The 21,726-nt window shown below is 34.9% G+C and overlaps 1 protein-coding gene across 1 annotated transcript in view; it reads left to right on the forward strand.

Annotated features, from left to right (window-relative positions):
- The window catches only part of Cadm2 (cell adhesion molecule 2), a 211,215-nt gene extending 189,829 nt beyond the window's left edge, over window positions 1-21,386 (forward strand). Inside the window, exons 9-10 of the mRNA XM_038344371.1 lie at window positions 19,806-19,931; window positions 21,268-21,386. Coding sequence (XP_038200299.1) covers window positions 19,806-19,931; window positions 21,268-21,386 — 245 coding nt within the window. The remainder of the gene's footprint in view (window positions 1-19,805; window positions 19,932-21,267) is intronic.
- The last annotated feature ends 340 nt before the right edge of the window (window positions 21,387-21,726 follow it).

Consider the following 21,726-nt stretch of genomic DNA (forward strand, 5'->3'; position numbering starts at 1 on the left):
TAGACCTTTATATTCTTTGACAGTGTTTCTATTTTGTGCCACTCAATTGCATTCTAAGCCGTACCACGAGTGCAAGGTTCCTATTCGTCTTCTTTTTTCCTTTTTTTTTTTTTTTTTTTTTTTTTTTTTTGGTTTTTCGAGACAACGTGTTTCTGTAGCTTTGGATCCTGTCCTAGAACTAGCTCTTGTAGACCAGGCTGGCCTCGAACTAACGGAGATCCACACGCCTCTGCCTCCCAAGTGCTGAGATTAAAGGTGTGTGCCACCACCACCCAGCCTCCTATTCATCTTCTTAATCCCTTTAGTAGAATCACATTTCCTTTCCTTTCTATGATTTCACAATTAGTTACGACTATTAAAAATAATTAACTTTTATTGATACTAATTATCTCTCCAAGAAGTTAAAATCATTTCCTAAAATTGGATGAATTACCTCCAGAACTCCAAATTTTGAGTTGGTAAATTGTGTAGGTAATATCCACACTTGTATGATCTTTTTCATAGCTTTCTAACTCTGGTAACAGATATTTAACGTTCAGTGTTGAAAATTGCATTTAGACTAAAAATCTAGAAGGTAGAATAGTTGAATTATCCTTTTCTTTGTTTCCATCATTTCCAAACTCTTTGAAGACTATAATTGTATGAAGATAGTGCAAACAAGGATGTAAGTGTTGCAGGTGTATTAAGTTCCATAGAACTTCGTTACAGGCAGAGGAAGCAAGGAGGCTAGCTAGTTAGCCTTGCTGTTTTCTTGGTGGTGTAAAATGCTTACTGTACTTGTTCCAACAGTCTTCCTGGAAGCTGAAGGTAGTTATATTGATTGGTCTGGAGTCTCTAGGACCATACCATTCCTTTACTCTTTATATCTATATATATATCTATATATATATCTTTATATCTTATATATAGTATAAGCTTCCTTACAACTAAGTTACTTCAGCACTTGCTGATTATTCAATTAAACCAACCCCCAAACCCTTTGAAACCATTCCGCGTGTGCTGTTAAACTGGACAACATTGGAAAATGAACATTTAAACCAAATGTTCCTCTTTTATTCATTAAAACTTGTTTTTACTTATACCTTCCCTCTAGAAAATAAATGTTTTAGCCTTCTGTTTTTGTTATATCTAATATAATTCTTTGCTATGCAAGCTTTTTCTAGTTTTGACCAATATTTAATTTCAAGTATTTTCCCTCCATTAACAGTAGTAACAAACAAAAATATTGTCATTATAATGATTTACCAGTGTTAAACCCTTTACACGCTTTCATCAAGCCAGTGGAGTAAATACTATTCTCATTTTCATTATTTCCAGAGGGAGCAAGATCTTTACTGTCAGTTGCATTTTAAGCCTGGGTTGGCAAAATAGCCCAGCAGGTAAAGGCACTTGGTGTTGCTTACAAGCTGAGATCAATCCCCACAACCTATATGGTCTAAGCAGAGAAGTGATTTCTAGAAGCTGTCTACTGACATCCATATACACACTGTGGTACTCATCACACTGCCAAAAGAGCAAATAAATAAATACGTACAAATAAAAATCTAAGTCTAAATATATTCTCAACAGCACTGTTCCCTCCAGATTGATTTTCTTGTTCAAAGTCCAATTTGTTACACAGGATGGAATTCAGCTCAATACTGAGCAGAAATTGAGCAAAACTGAAACGAAAACAGTTTTGTAAAGAATATTTATTAGGGGTCATTATATTTAGAACTTTGAAGAATACAGTTTCACTGCATAATAACTTGTGTTTTACAAACTAGTTAGTCAAGACAGCCTATTTCTTTTGTCTTCTAACCTCCCAAACATGTACTTAAAGGAGTTTGCATCTGACCTCTGTAGGTGTATTTTTCTAAATTTTAATAAGGTTTTCAACTGTAATCATTCAATTTTAGTGAGCATAAACACTATTGGATTTTACCATTATATTTTCAAATAAATTTACCATTCAATGTTGTTTTTATTTTCCCTGTTCACATTTCCTTTTAAACTTCTCCCATTCTTACTGGTACCTTTCTATCCCTTAAGTAATCTCTCCTTGGCCGGGTGGTGGTGGCGCATGCCTTTAATCCCAGCACTCGGGAGGCAGAGGCAGGCGGATCTCTGAGTTCGAGGCCAGCCTGGTCTACAAGAGCTAGCTCCAGGACAGGCTCTAGAAACTACAGGGAAACCCTGTCTCGAAAAACCAAAAAAAAAAAAAAAAAAAAAAAAAAAGTAATCTCTCCTTATGATTTCTTATCACACACACTCTATTCCACTTCCTTGCTCTCCTACCCACCTATTTAGACTTTTCCTCCTCTCCGAGTTTCCTTCCTTCTTTCCTGTAATATATGCACATGTATAAATATAATCCAGATCCACCATATGAGATCCAACATAGAATATTTGTCTTTTGTGTCAAAAAATATCTAACATACGCCACATTATACAAGCTTCTTTATCCCTATCCACAATGAATCCTCTGCCATTAAGCAGATGTATTTGCATGAATGAAAGTGAGCAAACAAAGAATTGAATTCCTGAGAGATATAACACTTTGGGAAAGTATTTTCTCATGACTCACTATAAGAGAGTTGGTCTGTTGGCAGGTCATGAAGCAGAGATGTAATTAAACCACCTGCATGCATGGGACAACACTCAGGACAAAACATTTCCCACTTAAAGATGTGTTAATCCTGTCAAGGGAGCAAGATTCCCTTGCTTGGTATCCTTAGGTGACATTATATTGCATGAAAGTGACCGCTGTGCTGTTTTTCTTGATAGCAGAGGAAAATAGTTTTGTTTGAGTTTATTATTTTCCCACTACATTCCTTTCAACCATACTCATTATCATTATAAGCAGAAATTGATACATTTAGTTTAAATCTTTAAATCCTTTAAATTCTAAAAATGTGCTAATGGCAGTAACTGAAGGAACACTTGGGAAATGTTGAACCAAATGTTTCTTAGTTTTCAATGCTCTGTTTATACTGTTGACATTCTCTGTAAATATCCAGCCTTCATTTATCTTACTTTGACTATTGTATAATGTAATAAAACATCTATCTGGTATCTTAATACCCAGTCTCTTTAGATGTAGTTTTCTGTCATCAAGAACAGCTTACTGACTGATATGAAATTGACTTTGCCTTCTTCAAACACTTTGAACACAATTGTCATTTAGTAAAATAAACTTGGCTCCATTATTTCTTAATGTCTTCCTTAACACGAATAAGATTAGACTTCATCTCACAAACTCCCATTGGGCAGCACTTAAGAAGTGAGTGATATTTCCGTCTGCCTAAGTCAAGTAATCCCAAATGTAAGTAATTTACAAGACGGCATCAGGGACTGTTAGAATAGACATATTGCAATATGTCACTGGAAATCAGCATCTTTCCACATGTTTGATCAACAGCCAGATGGAAGCTTTTATCACATTTATTTAATCTGAAATACTCATGGTAATTACTGTGGACCTTTGATTCAAGGCCTTATTATTGTCTCAGGAGAAGTCAGAAAACGAGTTCGTCAGTAGCAGACTGTTGTAGTTATGATCCTCTGGGTAGAATTTACATCTATCACTGTCTAGACCAAAGTGCAGCAGCAAATGATTTGTACCTCCAGGATGGAGGGTAAAAGAGAAGCTTAGTTAGCTTGTATGAAAAGACAAGGACCCCAGTAGAGTGTTGATGCTATTCTAGAAGTGATCTCTCCCGTGCATGGCAAATTAGGAGATTGAAATTATAACTGCATGCACAAAATGTCTGAAAAACTAAATGTAGACAAAACACCTTAGTGAAAGAAAATACTCATAACTTTCTGGCATCCAACAAGGCTTTCTGATCTGCTCTACTTATATTAATGGAAATTAATGGAAACAATTCCCTTTGTCAGTGACGTCAGCAGGACAGTGTTGTGAACTCTGTTCTTCAGAGTTTTCTAATTATGAAAATAATAGACAATAAAGTTTTGCTTAATATTAGATATTTAAATACCAGCTTCTCAAGCACATTTTTATGCAGAACTAAAAGTTCAGTGAGCAACATTGAAATATATTGGTACACCTAGAAATATTGAAATGATATGCTTATTATAAGTGTATATGAATGTTTAATAGAGATGATAGAGAAGGGGAAGATTTAATGCATGCATGCAGATGCAGAATGTTTATCTACCAAATCTATCTATTATATTAATGATATTTTATATGAAAGATAGACAAAGGGATACAGACATGTGTGCACATATCAATATGTAATTGAAGTATATATATTCCTGAAAGTAAGCGTTTTATAATATATTGTACCGAAAAATAAGTATAACAGGTTTCTATGTCTTAATAGAGCTTAATAATAACTCTATGGGCCTGCAGAGGCGACTTAGTAATTGAGAATACATACTGCTCTTGTAGAGGACACATCCTAGCCTCAGTTCTGGAAGGGTCACAATCTCCTGTAACTCCATCTCTAAGGCGTGTGACTTATTATGACCTCTGTGGGTAAAAGTCCTCCACAAGTACATACACAGATACACACATAATTAGAAAGAAAATAAATGCAAGATAATTCTACTAATGAGAAATAGTCACATAATAATATGTTCTGAAATGATTTCAAATGTTATTGCCTGATTAAAATTGTGTTGGTGGCTATTAATATTGCCCTAGTAGAATCACTTAGCATTTTACTCTATTACTTAAAATAATAAATTAATTAGTCAAAGTAATATTCATTTGATTGAATTATATTAAAATTGAAATACTCAAGAGCATGAAATATTCTACCACTAGTACACATTAATTTATTAATTTCTTGGTTTATTTTAGTGCATCTGTGTTTGAGAGAGAACACGAACAAAACAGAGCAGTCACACGAATCTCATGGTACATCTGGAGATCAGAGGACAGCTCACTTAGTCTGTTATCTTCTGAAACCTTGTGTGAATTTCAGATTGAAAAAGTGACTGCTTATGTATGAATGTAAGGAAAAAATAGAAAAAAATGACAAATAATATAGAGATAGGAATAAATAAGCATGTTAAATGTGGAAGGATGAAAATGATAAAACAAGGTACTCAGTCATGACTTTTGGGTGATTTTGAAGGTGTTTTTACTAAGTTTATTATCTTGTGGGTGGGAGGAACTGCTCTCGAAAGCATGTATGTGGGAGGTAAGAGGACAACTTTCAGGAATCAGGGTCCTTTCTTTCTGGGTTCTGGTTACAAAATTGAGATCATCAGGCTTGTTAATCAGTATATTCACTTACCTAGGAGCCATCTTGTTGGCCCTACCAATGGGTTGATCCAGGTTATAGATTTTGTAACCTTTATCATGCACAAAGCTTCCAGCTCTAAACTGCTTTTGCTTTGCTTAAGCACTGTCAGGGTCCAGCCTCAACAGGGCTTGTATGTTATGGGGTAGGAACTTGTGGGTTAGAAATTTTAGGCAGAAGAAACAGAGATACAGAGACATGTAATAGTGTCTGAAGAGCAATCCAGTGAATCCCAAATTCATCCGCATTTATTGTCCTTATGCATTTATGCCCCAATCCAAAAACGGAGGGTGGGGACAAAGGCAAAAAACTGCATCTATATAACATGATACAAAGAACAAACAAGGCAATTACCTCTTCAATATCTGAAGCATCAAGCAACTATATCCTGAGTTAAGTATTCTGTTTGTTTAGGCAGTATGTGCAGCAACGATACCTTAGACCAAGTATCCTGTTGGCAGCCACTTCCTGGGTCAAACCTCCTGTCATCTCCTTGAAGGAACAAGAATATGCCTGACCTCCCTGACTTTTGGTCAAGGTGGAACAGATCCACCTCTGTGAGCCATCTTAATACTCAAACCCCAAGTAACCATACCCTAGGTCAAGATATTTTGTTAGTAGCCACACCTTAATCCAAATATCTTGTCAACAGCCTTGAAGAAGCAAGAATAGGTCTGTACTCTCTGACCTCCAGTCAAGGTGGAACTGATGTACTTCTGTGGGCTCCCACAAAATATATAAAAGTTAAAGAATTTTATCATGAACATTCTGTACCCTATTTAAATATTAGGTATGACATTGGAAAGGCTTTACAGCCCTAATATACTGAGAAACTAGTTATGGATATAATGTAGAGATATTGTAATGCTTTCAGTTAACATTTCGTTTGGTGCATTTTAAATGGTCTTACTCAATATGACCTTTAATTTCCAAGTTTGATCTATAAAATTCTGGGTAACAAACATTACAAAATTCATTATTAAATTTCTTGTATATTAGGAATTTAGATCTTGTGCTGTGTAACAGTGATATAAGACAAAATATTTGATATATACTTTATAGAAACTTGTAGTGGTAGAATTAATTTTTGGTATGTCTACCATATCCATATTCAATGTAATTTCCTACTGAGAAAGAATTTGTTTCAGAGTTAAGTAACTATTTTACATACTTCTTTCTTTTTAAAATTTTGTTAAGTTTTCATTTTTTGCCTAAAAATATTAGTGTTCTACCTGGGTACATGTATGCAGTAACTTCCTGCCTGGTGCTTAGCAAGGACAAAAGGAGGAATTATATTCTTTGGAACTGAGTTACAGATGATTATGCAAGGCAAAGTGGGTGCTGGGAACCAAACTGCATCCTCTCTTTCGATCCTCTCTTCAGCCTCCACATTCTCTCTTGTGACATATGCAAAAAGTCATCAGTTCATGAAGGATGCAAATTTATTTATACTTAAATAGAAAGCATTGTCATAATTTAAATATAGTTCATTTTATGAACTTTCATTTGTTTAGACAGTTATGGAGATTATTGTACTCTCAGAAATGTGTGTCCAGCTATTGTGCTGAGCTGTGCCACTGGAATAACTGTCCAGTTACTAAATTTTTAATGTTAAAGACTTTGTAGCTTCTAACATTAAATATGTAAGATAATAAACAACTCAATAATATAAGTGCAGGCAGTAAGAACCTTATCTGGGATAACTTTACCGTTAACAGATGCTATCACAGAGTATCACATGGCAAAAACTGTGAGCTCACAAAGGCATGAGATAGGCCTAGTCTTTGTGCCTTTTCTCTACAAAGTTGATAATATCCAACAATAGAGATCTTGCTTTAGGGATCTTATCTAGCCTTCAGCATTTTCCAAAGACTCCACTTCTAAACCTGCCTATTAGATGAAATTCCATCTTTCACTAACAACTGACTCTAGGGAATGAGCTAGCATGTGAGTAACAATGCCCAATCCATATCAATAATTTTTGAAATTTTGGATGATTTGGGGAATTCATAAGATAATAAAAGTAGTTGATTTTCTAGTAAAAGGTGAAATTCAGACAAACTTGCTATCTGGTGTGCTGTTATGACTTCTGTAAATCTCAAAAGTAGCACACATCCTCTCCAACATAATCTGCCATCAGTGTTTTTGATCTTAGCCATCTGACAGACATGAGATGGTATCTCAGAGTTGTTTCATTTGCATTTCCTTGATGGCTAATGATTTTGAACAATTCCTTAAGTTTCTTTTGGACATTTAAGATTCTTTTGTTGAGAATTCTATGTATAGATCTCTACTCCTTGTTTATTTGGATTATTTGGTATTTTGATGTTTAGCTTCTTCAATTCTTTATATATTTTGGAGATCAGCCCTCTGTCAGATATGGGGTTTGTCAGGATCTTTTCCCCCACTCTGTAGGCTGCTGTAAATACTTGTTCCTAATTTATTAATCCATCAAAATGAATGTTTCCAACTGGTGACCTTTTCCTGCATTTCAGTGATTTTTTTTCCAAGCACATTCATTTCTGCCAATGAATAGACATGAAAATCCAATGGCACAAACTAAAGCTTTGCGGTAATGTAGGGTCTGTAAAATTTTTCCCATCTAAACATTTACATCCTTGTCATCATTTCTAAACACTTTTTAATTCAGCCTTTGTTGTTACTGTTTACTTGGAAAGCCTTCTTAGTTTAATTATAATTATTCATGTATCCTTTGTGTATTTTGTTGTTTCAGAAATGTACTTTGTCCCTCATTGTATGGCTTTTAGAATTATTGCATTCAATTTATTTAACCACTGCTTTGCTTACAACAACATTCATTAATCTATTTAAACTTGCATAGAATACATTGCCAAAACAGACATATGCCAATGCCATTTATTTGTCATTTGTCTTTCCTCTCAATGGTTGTTAGCATTTATTCATTCTCTGCGTTTGTGAGCTGAACCTAGTAATATACAACACATAAGCTCTGTTTACTTCAAAGGCAGAAAAGTTTCTAGTTAAAAAGAAAAGGGAGGAAACACAGTAAATATATATATTTAAAATTGCCAAACAACTCTTAAAAGTAAATTATTAATGTAGAAAATTAATTTGAATATTGCCTTTTTTCATAAAGCAGGTAATATTGCTAAATACAGGTATGTAAACAATGCCTAGTGGTAGAAAGATCATTATGTTATCCATGCTAATCACTGAGTATCTATGAGATAATACATGTATAGATATTGCCTAAGTCCATTCATACTCCAATAACAGAATATAATACTTTAGTTGTCTTAATCAAAGTGGAAACATATTCCTACAACTATAGAGCTTGGTAGGAAGACTGGAAAGAAGGCACTGGAAGAATTCATGCCTGGTTATGGTGTTCTTTCTGTTTCATAGCTGGGATGTACTCACTGGGTGCTCATGTTCCAATGCTCAGGGAGATCAGTGGGTTTGCTTTTATATGGGCGCTAATTCGACTAATAAAACAATAGCCCTCATGAAATAACCATCTACAAAGTTCTTCACCTTCCAATGTCAGCATAAGAATTGCTTAAAATTTCAACACGAGTTTTAAGAAAAGACAGACATTCATATTCTAACAGATTCCACATAAACCATTTTTAGCCAAACTCTTTTGGGAAAGGCATAGCAGATATGTCCTCATTCACAGGTAGAGAAAGAAAAAGAAATGTCAGATTTAAACTGGAACTTCTATATTACAGTTCCGAGTGAGGTGTCTTTTGAGATAGTCATTGATTTTTTTTAAGAGTACTAGTATTTAATTCAGGAAAATTAGACTTGGGGCAGGTGCTTAAAGGGTATTTTATCTGCCTTCTCCAAGTAGCCAAAGGCTTTTTCCTTGATCACCTTGATAACCTGCAATGCATTCCTTTCTTTTGCTCTCTTGCCCTTATCACATGGGTAATCTTCTACAGGTTTTCTCCCTTTCTGGATGACGGTGCTAAAGGAGACAAGCCATTCTATGAAGGGCTCTTGGCACTAATGGCTGCACTACTCTACAGGTTGAGAGTCCTTGCTGGAGTTGTACAGTTCTTCAAAGTTGAGATATTTCCTCCTTAAAGAAGTCACATTAAAAAAAAAAAAAAAGAAAAGAAATGCTAGAGTTCACCAGAGAAAAAGAGCAGAGAAATGACAGACACGACAATGGAACATTGGTTTTCTAAAGATACAAATAGTATATTATGAAACACGTCTCATTTAAATTTTCATACTCATGGACAAATAGAGTCTACATTTTATTCATGCCCAGAATATTATTGGATCTTTATAAATGAAAGTTAATTAAGTCAATAGTTATGTAATTAAGATAATAACTCATGGGGAAAATGTTAAAAAGTTCCTCCATTCTTAGAAGTGGAAATGGATACCTTAGTATTTAAAATTAGTGTAGGTGGTAACAACATTATTTCTGTATTTCAATAACAAAAAAATATAAACTATATTATCTATAAGTTAATCAGTATGGCATTCAATAATTCAATAAAGTAATCATTATTATAATAATAAATTTATAATAACTGTAAAATCTTTATGGATAGGAAGTCTAATACAGAGAAATGCAAACATATGCAAAAGTTTGTGTGTCGAGTGCATCAGTCTGTCTTCATGTAAACTTGGTGTGCAGGGAGGCACTACCCAGAAGTGCTGGGCCATTTCTAATGTGAAGCCTCCTTAAGTGAAGGGCTCTTTTTCCACCCATACATTCTGCCATTGCCACCTGGCACCACAGCACAGAGCAATGATTCTGATCCAACTTGAACTGGTTATTTAAAGTCATGCTCTAAAATTAACCTTTTCTCTTTTTAAACTAATTATCTCAGTTATTTTCTAATAGTGATGGAATAATAACACTGGATGTTTGACTCATATTAACTTGATGTGTAATAATGGCACCTTTACAATGAGGGCTAGTGTTTCTGTTCCTAAGATTTACTTTGTTTAATATTGAAAATCTGTTGCGTGATTAGTCTTAATATAGAACTCATAAATTTAAAGTCAGATATAGTTTTGTTTCACTGGTTTTGTTTTTGAAATAGGCTCTTGCTTTTGTAGCCCAGCTAAACCTCATACTCCAGTTTCTAGCTACTAAAATTATAAACATATGGCATGGCACCTGACTCTTAAACAGGCTATATCTGAAAATAAGTGTAAACCACATACACAAAAATTGTTTTCTTCTTTAGAAGGTCTTCGTCAGAAATCCCAGCTAGAAAATCCTTAAACTAGAAGATGACCCTTTGGGAAAATTTTTATATAGTTCCCTTTAGGGACTTTTCAAATGCCATATAACAATGTATTCTATCCAATAAAATATAATGACTCCTTATTTTTGGCATTATTAGCCTTTTGTGAAGCATTATTATTTTTAGAGACAGGAACATAGGCTTGTAAGTTCATAGTAAAATGCAAATTTAATATTAAAGCAAAACTATTATGAACAGTAATTAAGTGAAAAGTCAGATGAATCATGCTTACTTAACAGTAATTTCTGAATCAATTTAAATAGAAGAGGTATTATTATGACTTAATATCAGGAAAGGGCAATATTCCAGTGTTCAGTAGAGCACATTGGTGTATACAACATCAATTGGAACAGAACAAAAAAATATTACCCCCCCATTCATTTAATTTGCTTGGTTCTTGTAGGTGAAAAAAATGTTGAGCTTGCATTACAAATGCATAATACAATCTTTATAATCATGAAGATTTATACCTTTAAAGATGATCATGCTTAAGTGTGGGAATTAGAACCTGGGGATTAGCTCTTGAGCTAAATAATTTTCTTAAGTTGTCATGGCAGAAGTAATCACTGAGTTTTGGAATTTGCATACAGAGCAGAATAGATAATGTGATATGAGGTAAAGCAACATAAGCAGTGGTCACTGAGGATGGATGCAAAACTTCATTGTTTCTAGGTATTGTTTTCAAAATAAGCAGAATCTGAGCTATCTGGGAAACTCAAATTAATCATTACTTGTAAACTTTCCAAACACTATTTCATAAACATTCCACAGTTTATTCATCTTTGTATCTAGAATTATTATGAGTATATAAGTCAACATCTTATGTGCAATGAACAAAACATACCTATATAACCTAAGGCCTGGAAAACTTAAAGCTCAACAAGATATCTTCTTGTTTAATCCTAATTTATCAAAGTTCCATGTGTTGTTTTTAACAACCTCACAATAATCAAATTATATTACTTTCCCCATCTTTCTATTCAGACATTTACCATGGTTCTCATTAGCCATCCACACATAGTAAGTCAAAGATGTTAATTTAAGAGTTTCTTTCTGGAGAGAAAAAAAGGAAAGCTATTACTCTACTCAGCATCTTATTCCATCATTTTTGTAGCATAGTTCTAACATTTAGTTAATGTTTATTTTTAAGATACTTTTATGATGTTTCATGGCAGTCATACATTTATCTTTGTTAATCTTATATGATTAGAATTATTCATATTCTAAGGATGAGATTGAAATTCTGACAAAAGTAGAAAATAACAATTTATCAAAGTACAGAGAATCACTATCACTGGAAAGCTGCACCAAAATATGTCCTCATTACTTGACCCCACAGCTTTGGAATCATCACGGACGAAGTAGCAGAAAGATTGCAAGTGCCAGCAGCCTTGGCTGGTATAAGTGAAGCAGTGTATCTCAGCATAATAGGACCACTATACTTAAGAAGTCATAGAATTTGTGGTTGCTTACCTAAGAACTGCACACTATCAAGTCATACAGAATTCTAATATAGACAGGGAAAACGTTCAGAGTCTCTCTTCCTAACTCAGACATTTGATGACTTCTAGGATGAGGAGGAATAGGTTTTCTGAATGATATATGATCCCTGGTGAGTCGATCACACTTCAGTAGTTATCCCCACATCTTAGAATATAAAGTAAACACAAGTTGGACTCAGGTTGCAATTAAAAATTAAAAAAAAAAGACATGGATTTGGGGAAAGATGAGGAGGAAGATCTAGGAAGACTTAGGAAGAGATACAAAGGATGAATATAAAAACATTTTTGTATGAATTCTCAAAAAATATTAGAAACTTGTACAAAGACAAACATAGAATAGTAAATGGCTTAATAATTAGAATGAATAGTTTCTATTTCTCTCCATTTGTTAACAATATCATCCATGTAAAAAATTACTAAGCTTTTGCTAATCAAAAATTTCTCTTAAAGAAACCCTGTCTCGAAAAACCAAAAAAAAAAAAAAAAAAAAGTTAGTTTTTATTTTAAATAATGTTTTATTTTGTTATAAAAATAATAATGTTGCCTAACTTTAGATTATTTTGTATAAGGACATAAAATTTTAATCCTTAGTGTTTTTTCAGACTGAAAATATATAAAAATGCAATTAAATTTGTTTGTAACAATTGACAGATATATTAAATAGTACTAATATTTCTCTGAACCTTTAAAAGAAACTGAGACAAAAAATTAATTGGAAACAAAAAGAAATTACTTACACTGTATAGAAGAATTTCAACCTGGAAATTATGGCTGACTTGAACAGGGGTTCCAAGATCTTAGAGATTTCAAACATGTTTTAAAAACCACAAGTGGAGGAAGGAATTATATTGTCCCTTTTATGTCAAGAATTTATACCGATATAGGTAAGGCAACAAATATCCTGTAATGAGGTGATGGGACTGATTCCTATAAGAACTTAGAAAGACCAGTTCTTAGAAGGGCCAGGAGGAAAAGGCAGTTTCAAAACTTGCTATAATAAGGAGGAAAAGGACCTTCGATTCTGATCTCACAAAGGAAATGACTCACCTTAGTGAAAGACTGGCTTGTGAGCCACAGAAAGTAGTTCACTGGATCTGGGAGGATTCATTGTATCCTGCACAGGACTTAATCCTGTCTGAAGCAGAGAAGCATGAAGTCTGGTCACCCAGGAGATCCCTGACTTATGCTTTAGAGGAGCCTCAAACTGCTCTGCCATTTCATTTTAATCTACATGTTTTTATACATGTGGTAGATTTACAAACTCATGCATGTTTATGGTATTATTTACACTGGTTTTAAAGACTTGTGAAACCAAGCAATTATCCCCAGCCATGATTTTGTAGATAGGGTTTTATAGTTTGTGACTTGTTCACACTGAAATTTCAAATAAATTTACAATGTGATGTTATCTTTGACATTTTAAATATCAAGAATTACTAATCCTAAATAACATTGACATAAGTTTCTCTTTAGAACATTTTATCAAGCATCAAAAAATAAAAAAAAAATAAAAACACTTTAGCTGAAAGACATTAAGCTCAAAAGAATTTAAATGTATTGCTTCCATTTTCCTGTCATAGAGAATGACAGTACCACATGGCAAACCTTTCTTTCTTCCGTGCCCACAGACTAACTGCCAAAAGTCACAAGCTAACACTTGAGAATAAATAATGATATTTTAAGATAGACGATGCATCTCTTTGAATAATAATGCAAATTTAGCTATCTGTAAAGACCTTCAGAAGGTCACACTTCATCTTTTACTTTTCTGACAGTAGGAGATGAATAGAAGGCTGTATATAAGATATTCTTGCATAACATATTATGCATCATCCCTCATCCCTGCATTGTTCACATGGTACTTAACTGGTCCTCCATTACTTATTTTAGTTGCTAAGAATAGTAATTAAGGAGAGACTTTTAGCTATAGCAGATGACAGTGAAATAAAAAGCACATCTAACAATACATAGTGAATGTCAATTTTTACAAAGCTATTTTTACCTCGAGAGATATAAAGAAGCTCTACATCTAAACTATCATTAAAATATTAAAAACACCAAGAACATCTGTATTTATACTCTTGATGAGATGAAAGCTGTAATGTTTTGCATAAATTATAAAGATGATTAAGATAAAATAATTATTAGTGCTATGGAAGACTTTGCCCAAAAGTTATAAGGTGTCCATAACTAACAAGAAGCTAAGCAACACTATAAATTCAATGATTAACATTACAAATTGAAACTAAGGTTTCTATGAAAATTTGCAAATACTATACAAAAGAACTGTGAGTTTGATCTCTACAAAGTCCACGTGGGGTGATTCCCAAGACACAGATTTCTCCACAGCTTTTCTTCCTTATTTGTGGCTCATTTGTAGACAATGGCACCTCTGGACATAATGAACTTGACAAGATTGCCCAGTTGAGAGATTTAACATCTGGGCCAGCATAACCCAGCAGGTTTACATGCCCCTAGATGGGTGGCCTGGTGGACTTTCATGTCCACCTGTCTTCTAATACTAGCTGAAACTGCAGGTCTCTCATCTTGCAATACCCACCCCCGCATTTGTCCCTTCTTCCATTTTGCCCTCCCCGCAACATTTTCCCGGTCTTTATGTTGGGCACTGGAGCAATCCATGTTCTGGTAGAATAACCGAGATCTCGAGAGGCCCCACTTCTTAAGAGCCACCTTGCAGGTGACCAAGTCTGTTGCCTGGTTGTCTTGTGCATCTGGGAATTTCCATTTTGATGTCCTTTGCCATGGATAATGCATATATTTCTTGACAGTCAAATGGCCTCTAGTAGAATTAGGATCTCTTCTTTGTTTTTGTCTTTTCTGCTGAGGTGGGGAATCCCCTCTCTATATAGAGGGCCCCATGGACATGAGCTAGGGACAAAGCATCTAGACGGTCCATGTGCACAGTGATAGCTTTTCCCTTACTTAAGTAACATGCCTGAGTTGATGCCAGATCAGTGATTTGTGCTGAGAGACCGGACCCACACTGTCTTGTCTAAGGTGACAACCGTGGCTCTGTTATATCTGATTCCATTTTGAAAAATATTGATCCTATCAGTACTCTTCAACTTCTTGTAACAGGACATCCATTAGGTCAGGTTTGACAGATTGAACTGCGTCAGTCACTTCCGGGCTAGAGTGGTGAGGCTACACTGGATTAAAATACAGCACAATACTGCCTCGGTTCATGAAATTTTACAGAATCAGATACAGAACTTCTCCGGAAGTGTCTTATAATGCGTTATTTGTGTGTTAGATACCCACCTCTTTGTAGGCCCCCCTTAGAAGGGCCTCTACAGAGTGCAGGGTGGTTAGGAAAAGTTCCTTCTATTTTAGATCTGTTTTGCTGAGCAAAAAACAGAAAACAAAAAACAAAAAACAAAAAAACTGACCAAAACACAGAAAGACAGGAGTGACACATAGTAATTATACTAAGGGCCACAATACACACAATACAGATTTAAACTAGGGGGTCCAGTGACAATTCACATGGACCCAAAACACCAGCATGTGGGTTGTATCCTGTTGCAAGGAGAGCAGGGGCCCTTTGTTTGTCCCGGCTGCCCCGCTAGCTTACACCCAAAATAATCACACAGAAACTGTATTCATTAAATTACTACTTGGCTCCTTATCTCTAGCCTCTTATTGGCTAACTTTCACATTTTGATTTAACCCATTTCTATTAATCTGTATTACCAATTGGCAGTGGTCTACCAGGAAAGAGTCAGCCTGTCTGTCTCTGGAGGCTCCATGGTGTTTCTCCCTGACCCTGCTTCCTTCCTCCCAGAATTCAGTTCCATCTTCTCCACCTACCTAAGTTCTGCCCTATCAGGCCAAGCAGTTTCTTTATTGATTAACCAATAAAAGCAACACATAAACAGAAGGAACTCCTACACCAGTATCCTGTGTCCTATGCAGAAGGCACTATAAACAGACTCACCTCTAGAGAGTACAGATCTAGGTGACATTCTGTAGTTTCCTGGTTTTAGTGGAGGGCTCAGGGAGCCTCTGAGTTGACAGAAGCAGAGGCAGGAGACAAGCCCGGGTCCTGCAACATCTCTGGGTACATACTCCCATGCAACTATCCATTCTATAAGTTATTGGCCTTGGGTATCTGCTGCCCTTGTCCTTGGTATCCTTTGGAGTCTTACTGGAACCTACAAAATGTTACAGGGTGTCTTCTTCGGAGATGATACATACATTTAAAGTCAATAGAAAGTCTTTATTTGTTAACTGGTAAGTTACACAGGGAACTAGCCCAAATTGCGCCACCTAACCTCTCTTTACCTTAAATGCACAAAATACATATCCTGGTTGAGACACTTTAGTTAGCAGGACACATTAGGGAGAAACAAAATTACAAAATTCAAAAAGCAATGTTAGTACATTTAATAACTTCTCTAGATCTTGAAACGATGGACTAAGTGTTTGATGGATAGTTCTTTGTTCCCAATTTGCCAACTATTGGGTCTACATGCTGGTTTCTAAAAATGTTGCCTCTAACATCGCATCAGGTATACTAGTATTTCTGGGTCTACTAGGGGTCTGTTACAAAATTTTTCAATAAATTAGCACAGAATACATAAAAATCATATTATATGTATGATTCATGTAATTTTAAATAATAATATAGGTTACTGTGGATTTTTTCTGTTATGACATAGAATTTCACACCGTTACCCATAAACCTCTATGCTCTTGATGCAAAAATTAGACTTGAATTGCATAAAGTGTTTAAACTTGTGTATGTTTCAGAAAACAGAAACATATCAATCATATTAATTTCAAACAAGGGAATTAAAAAAAAAACTTGTGTATGTTTGAGAAGACCACAAATGAAAGACAACTGGAAGAAATTATTTAAAAACTATAATACTGTTTATAAAGTGAGCTTCTAAAACAGAAAATCTGAGGGCTAAAGGCCTTGCTGGTGTTGACTGCAACTGAGAGTAGTGTCTGCAAGGCTGCAGTTTTGAGCTCACCACAATCAAAGTCAAGTGACTACCCCGATGACACCTTATAGTTCATTTAAATGAAAACTAGATATTCCCCCACCAAAAGGTACTTCATAAAATAAGATGAGTCACCCACTAATATAAGTGATGTAAATGTCTACAAAGTGACATGCAGAAAATGAAAAGTGAAGGATGAGATGGACTTCCAAGGGAAAGAGATCCAAGTGTAAAAAAATCTTAAGGTGATAAGTGACATGCCTGAAAAGATTTCAAAGAATGATTGTTAGGTAACTTGAGAATGCAAGACAAAGTACAAGGCCATACAATAACGTGAGAAGAGCAATTCATGAAGGAAAATTTCAAGAAGGAAATGCAAAAAAAAATAATCCAACGAGATACCCTGAAGTTCAAAAGTTCCAAGAAAGAAATACAGAATGCAGTTTTGTGAGCTTTGATGGAAGAGAAGACAAAAAAGAAAGCATCGTGCTGCTTTCTTGTCTTTCTTTTCCTTTTGAGATACACAAACTTGGCTACAAATATACAGAATCTCAAATCCATATAAAATGCTAAGGGTAGCTGCTATAGCAGATTGACTTTTTATTTTCCTTGTTTTAAAAAGTTGTACTTTTCTACCTCTGTATCTCCCACACTGCATTATACTGTGCCTGGGAATTTTCAGCGCAAGCAAAATTAGTTTCAAAAAAAGGAGCATTTTTAGCTTGTATGTGTGTCCTTTCAAGTACTTCAAGGCAGATGGTCTTTTTAATGATATTTATCCTTTTATGTTTTTAATTTATTTTTATTAAAGAGCTATTGTTTATAAGACATTGTTGAAATGGCTACTGTTTTTTTTTTCCATTCTTTGAATGACATTACTTATGCCAATAGATTTCTCGAATTTAATATATATTAGTTCGCCTGGGTAGGTTATTAGGGGAACCATATTTTTCTGGGCTTTTATTCCTTATTTAAAACATATCTCGTGATTCTGTCCAACATCAAGAAAGCCTAGACAACATTTAGTTCTATGCATTAAAAGCAAAGGAAATGTGTGTTGTCAGAAGTCTCTACCTTAGTGTGATCTTCTCATTACCAATATACTTCTAATCTTTGTTTTCTTACAAAAAAAATGCTATCTCTTCACATAGACAGCTTATAATCCCATAAAGCTAATCTTCTCAACTGAAACTCTAAGATATTTAAGTATGCACAGTTTTGTCATGCTGGCTGTGTTATCCAGAGGGGTGGCCTGACTAAGACAAGCTATGCATAAATACCCTTCCCGGTCCATGTACAAGAGTGCAAAAATACTCTTCTCTTCTCCATGTAGAGGCACGCTATCCCTTCTTTAATTAACACTCCTCACACTTGAAAATAAGAGGAAAATGGAAAGTTCTTACAAAGCATGACAGAATAGTATCATAATACCCATTAGCTTTGACGGTGGTGTTTATTCTTTGCTTTTAACCTGTAAGGCTCTCTTCCATGAAGGCACTTGCAGGAGGAGCTGGGAAATAGGACCTCCATCAGGCCTACACAGTTTTTACATTCCATTTCCTCCTTTCATAGGGTTTAGGGGTCTGTAGGTTGTTTGAAGTTTTAAACACAGGTTGTTATTTTTGTCTGGATACGATTCTTTGACAGGACACTGGTTCCATTAAATATCACATGTCTAAATCTATTTGTCAGATACACGTTTCTCCCCTACTCTTAGAGTTTTTATTTATTTTAAAGCATTAGTGCCAGCCAAAAGTTATTTGTTGCCTTTCTCCTTCCTCTGGATCCTGCCTCTAAAGTACAAGAAACCACAAGAGGATCTTGGCAAGAAGCCGGCTGGGGAAGGAGAAGCCCATGCTTATTTGATCTTTGCCGTAAAGCGGAACTTTAAAACAGTTTCTTACTCAGAGTTTCATTGAGTTGTGTTCCTTGTTGCATGAATTTCATAACTGGCAATTGTGAACATTTGAGTGCACAAATGTCTAGATTTGTTTTTTTTTTTTCTTTTGGTTGTTTTATCCTTTACTGGTTTATTTCTTTCCAGCATACCCTTATTAAGAGCATAATTGAAAAGGTTCCTGTTAATTTTTTTTCTAGTCATTTTTTTCTAAAACCACAAATCCAATGAACCCTTAATCCTCACTGGTGTTTATTCATCTTTCGCCATCTGTCAGCACGTCACAGGAGTGGAGCCCTGTCACCAAAGCTTACTACTCTCTTTCATCAAGCACACTGTGTCTTCCCCCAGATCTTTCTTTTTATTCCTCCTTGGTTTTCTCTGATGAAATTATTTGTTATGACTGTCTGGATTTTGAAAGTTGAGTTCCCCAAAGCATTATTGTTGGATTTCTTTTAAGACTTCTTTAGAGCAAGTATCAATTTTCCGAACTTTAAATATTACACGTATCATGAAAAATATTAAATTATTAAACCCCAGATTTTAATCTTATTTTAAAATGGTACATTCGGATATTCCTCATCTATATAGGAAGTGACATATACATACATAGTAATAAATGTGACTATCAAGTAAAAAATATGTCACTGAACAAGCTTGTAAGTGTATATTTGATTCATACTTTTTCCTTAAAATATAAGGTCAATGGTAAACTTATTAATTTGCCCAGTCCTATTTCCCCAGGTGATTCACATGCTGTAGCTGCACAAACAGTATTTGTTGATGAAACGAATGAAATAATATACAGTAATACAAGTTCAGTTTAATAGAAATATGCTGTTTCAAAATGACTCATTCTAGTTCTAGATGTGTGTTTAAGGAGAAAGCAACAGACTTCCTCAACAATGTTCCATGCTCTCTTCTAGATCCTAACTCTCTGGCTGGCCAGAACGGCCCTGACCATGCTCTCATCGGAGGAATAGTGGCTGTAGTTGTGTTTGTCACACTGTGTTCCATTTTTCTGCTTGGCCGATATCTAGCAAGACATAAAGGTGAGTAATAGGAAAAGAAGGCTCTCTTAGCTTTAATTTAAAAAGGCTGGGAAACTAATATTATTCTGAAATATATAGCCACGTATGTTTCTCATGTGCGTGGGGGCAGAAATACAGAAAAAAGAAGGGGATTTGGAGAAATAAATCCGAAATTATTTCAGGGAAGTGATGATAATTGATATTTCAAATGGTTTAAAATTAATCTTATTAACATTAATTTTATTAATGGTAAATGCAGTGCTACCTTTAACAGTAGAAAATCAATCAATTTAAACATTTCCTTAAACAAGACCATCAGACATTTGTAGTCAGATTTAGTGATAGAGAAAACTATGCACTTTATGTTCTTCCCCCTGAACCAGTGGCTCACTCTGGAAACCCTGGTCATTGTCTAAATGCTATTTAACCGCACCAATCTAAGTCTGAGTTAAAAAAAAAAAAAAAAAGAACAAAACTTGAAGGAAAGCAGTAAATTTGTAGAGCTAAAATTTAACTCCTAAATATTTGGTTAAAACATTTGTTTATAGATGTATGGGAATACATGTAGCCTTATTAGTCGGAAAATTATGTGTTTAGTACAAAGTATTCTAATTAAAATGTTATACATTTTATTTTTCTTTGTATAATCATCCAATCTAAACTTTATTGACATAGTTCAATATGATTTTTCATTCCCAGGAGTATTTGGACAATTTAAAACTGTTTCTATTATTTTTCTGAGCTTTTTGTTTGTTTGTTTCGTTTTGTTATTTTTTCAACTTTTGAGTTTTTATTTTTAGTTTGTTTTGGTAGCTCAGTTCTGAATAAACAAAAAATAAAGGTAAACCTTTAAGATGACCATTGACTGCATACATCTTAGTAAGGGGTACAGATTGTTTTATGTGAGTTTCCTTTACGGTTTTACCAATCGTTAAGAATTCAAAATCAGCTGGGCGGTGGTGGCACACGCCTTTAATCCCAGCACTCGGGAGGCAGAGGCAGGCGGATCTCTGAGTTCGAGGCCAGCCTGGTGTACAAGAGCTAGTTCCAGCACAGGCTCCAAAGCCACAGAGAAACCCTGTCTCGAAAAATCAAAAAAAAAAAAAAAAAAAAAAAAAAAAAAAAAAAAAAAAGAATTCAAAATCAAATACTGATCATTGAAGACTCCCTCTTGCCTTCTAATAACTGCACTGCAGTTTCGCTTGAAACACTTCTCTTAAGAAATGAGAAAAAGAAACAGGATATTGGTTTAGAAGTTGAAATTGTGCGGCTTTTTACTTGTACGTAAATATATCTTCGATGCCGGTTATTTTATTAGACCTCCGGAACTAACATCATTTTCTTTCCATTTACACAGGAACATATCTAACAAACGAAGCTAAAGGAGCTGAAGATGCACCAGATGCCGATACGGCCATTATCAATGCAGAAGGCAGCCAAGTCAACGCTGAAGAGAAAAAAGAGTATTTCATTTAAAATTCGGGCCACATGCTCTGAGTTTTACCTACCAAGCTGACTGCTGGAGAAAACTGGCAAACCATCTTTCAGAAACCATTCCAAGCATCCTCTACTACTTTTATTAACACCCATACTGTACTGCTCTCAGTAGCCAGTGTAAACCAACAATCAGCAGTTGAAAGCATCATCTTTTAATTACTGTACCATCCATAATGCAGGACATTTCTTATTGCCTAAATTTTACACCATTGCTCTTTTAACATACAGTGCTTGAATATACAGCCTTAACAATGTTAATCATCTCGCTGGATCATGATATTGAGTTGTTTTGATACACTGAAGAAATGTATGCAGAGCC

Source organism: Arvicola amphibius, chromosome 10 (genome assembly GCF_903992535.2).
Source record: "Arvicola amphibius chromosome 10, mArvAmp1.2, whole genome shotgun sequence".
In the NCBI taxonomy this organism is placed as follows: domain Eukaryota; kingdom Metazoa; phylum Chordata; class Mammalia; order Rodentia; family Cricetidae; genus Arvicola; species Arvicola amphibius.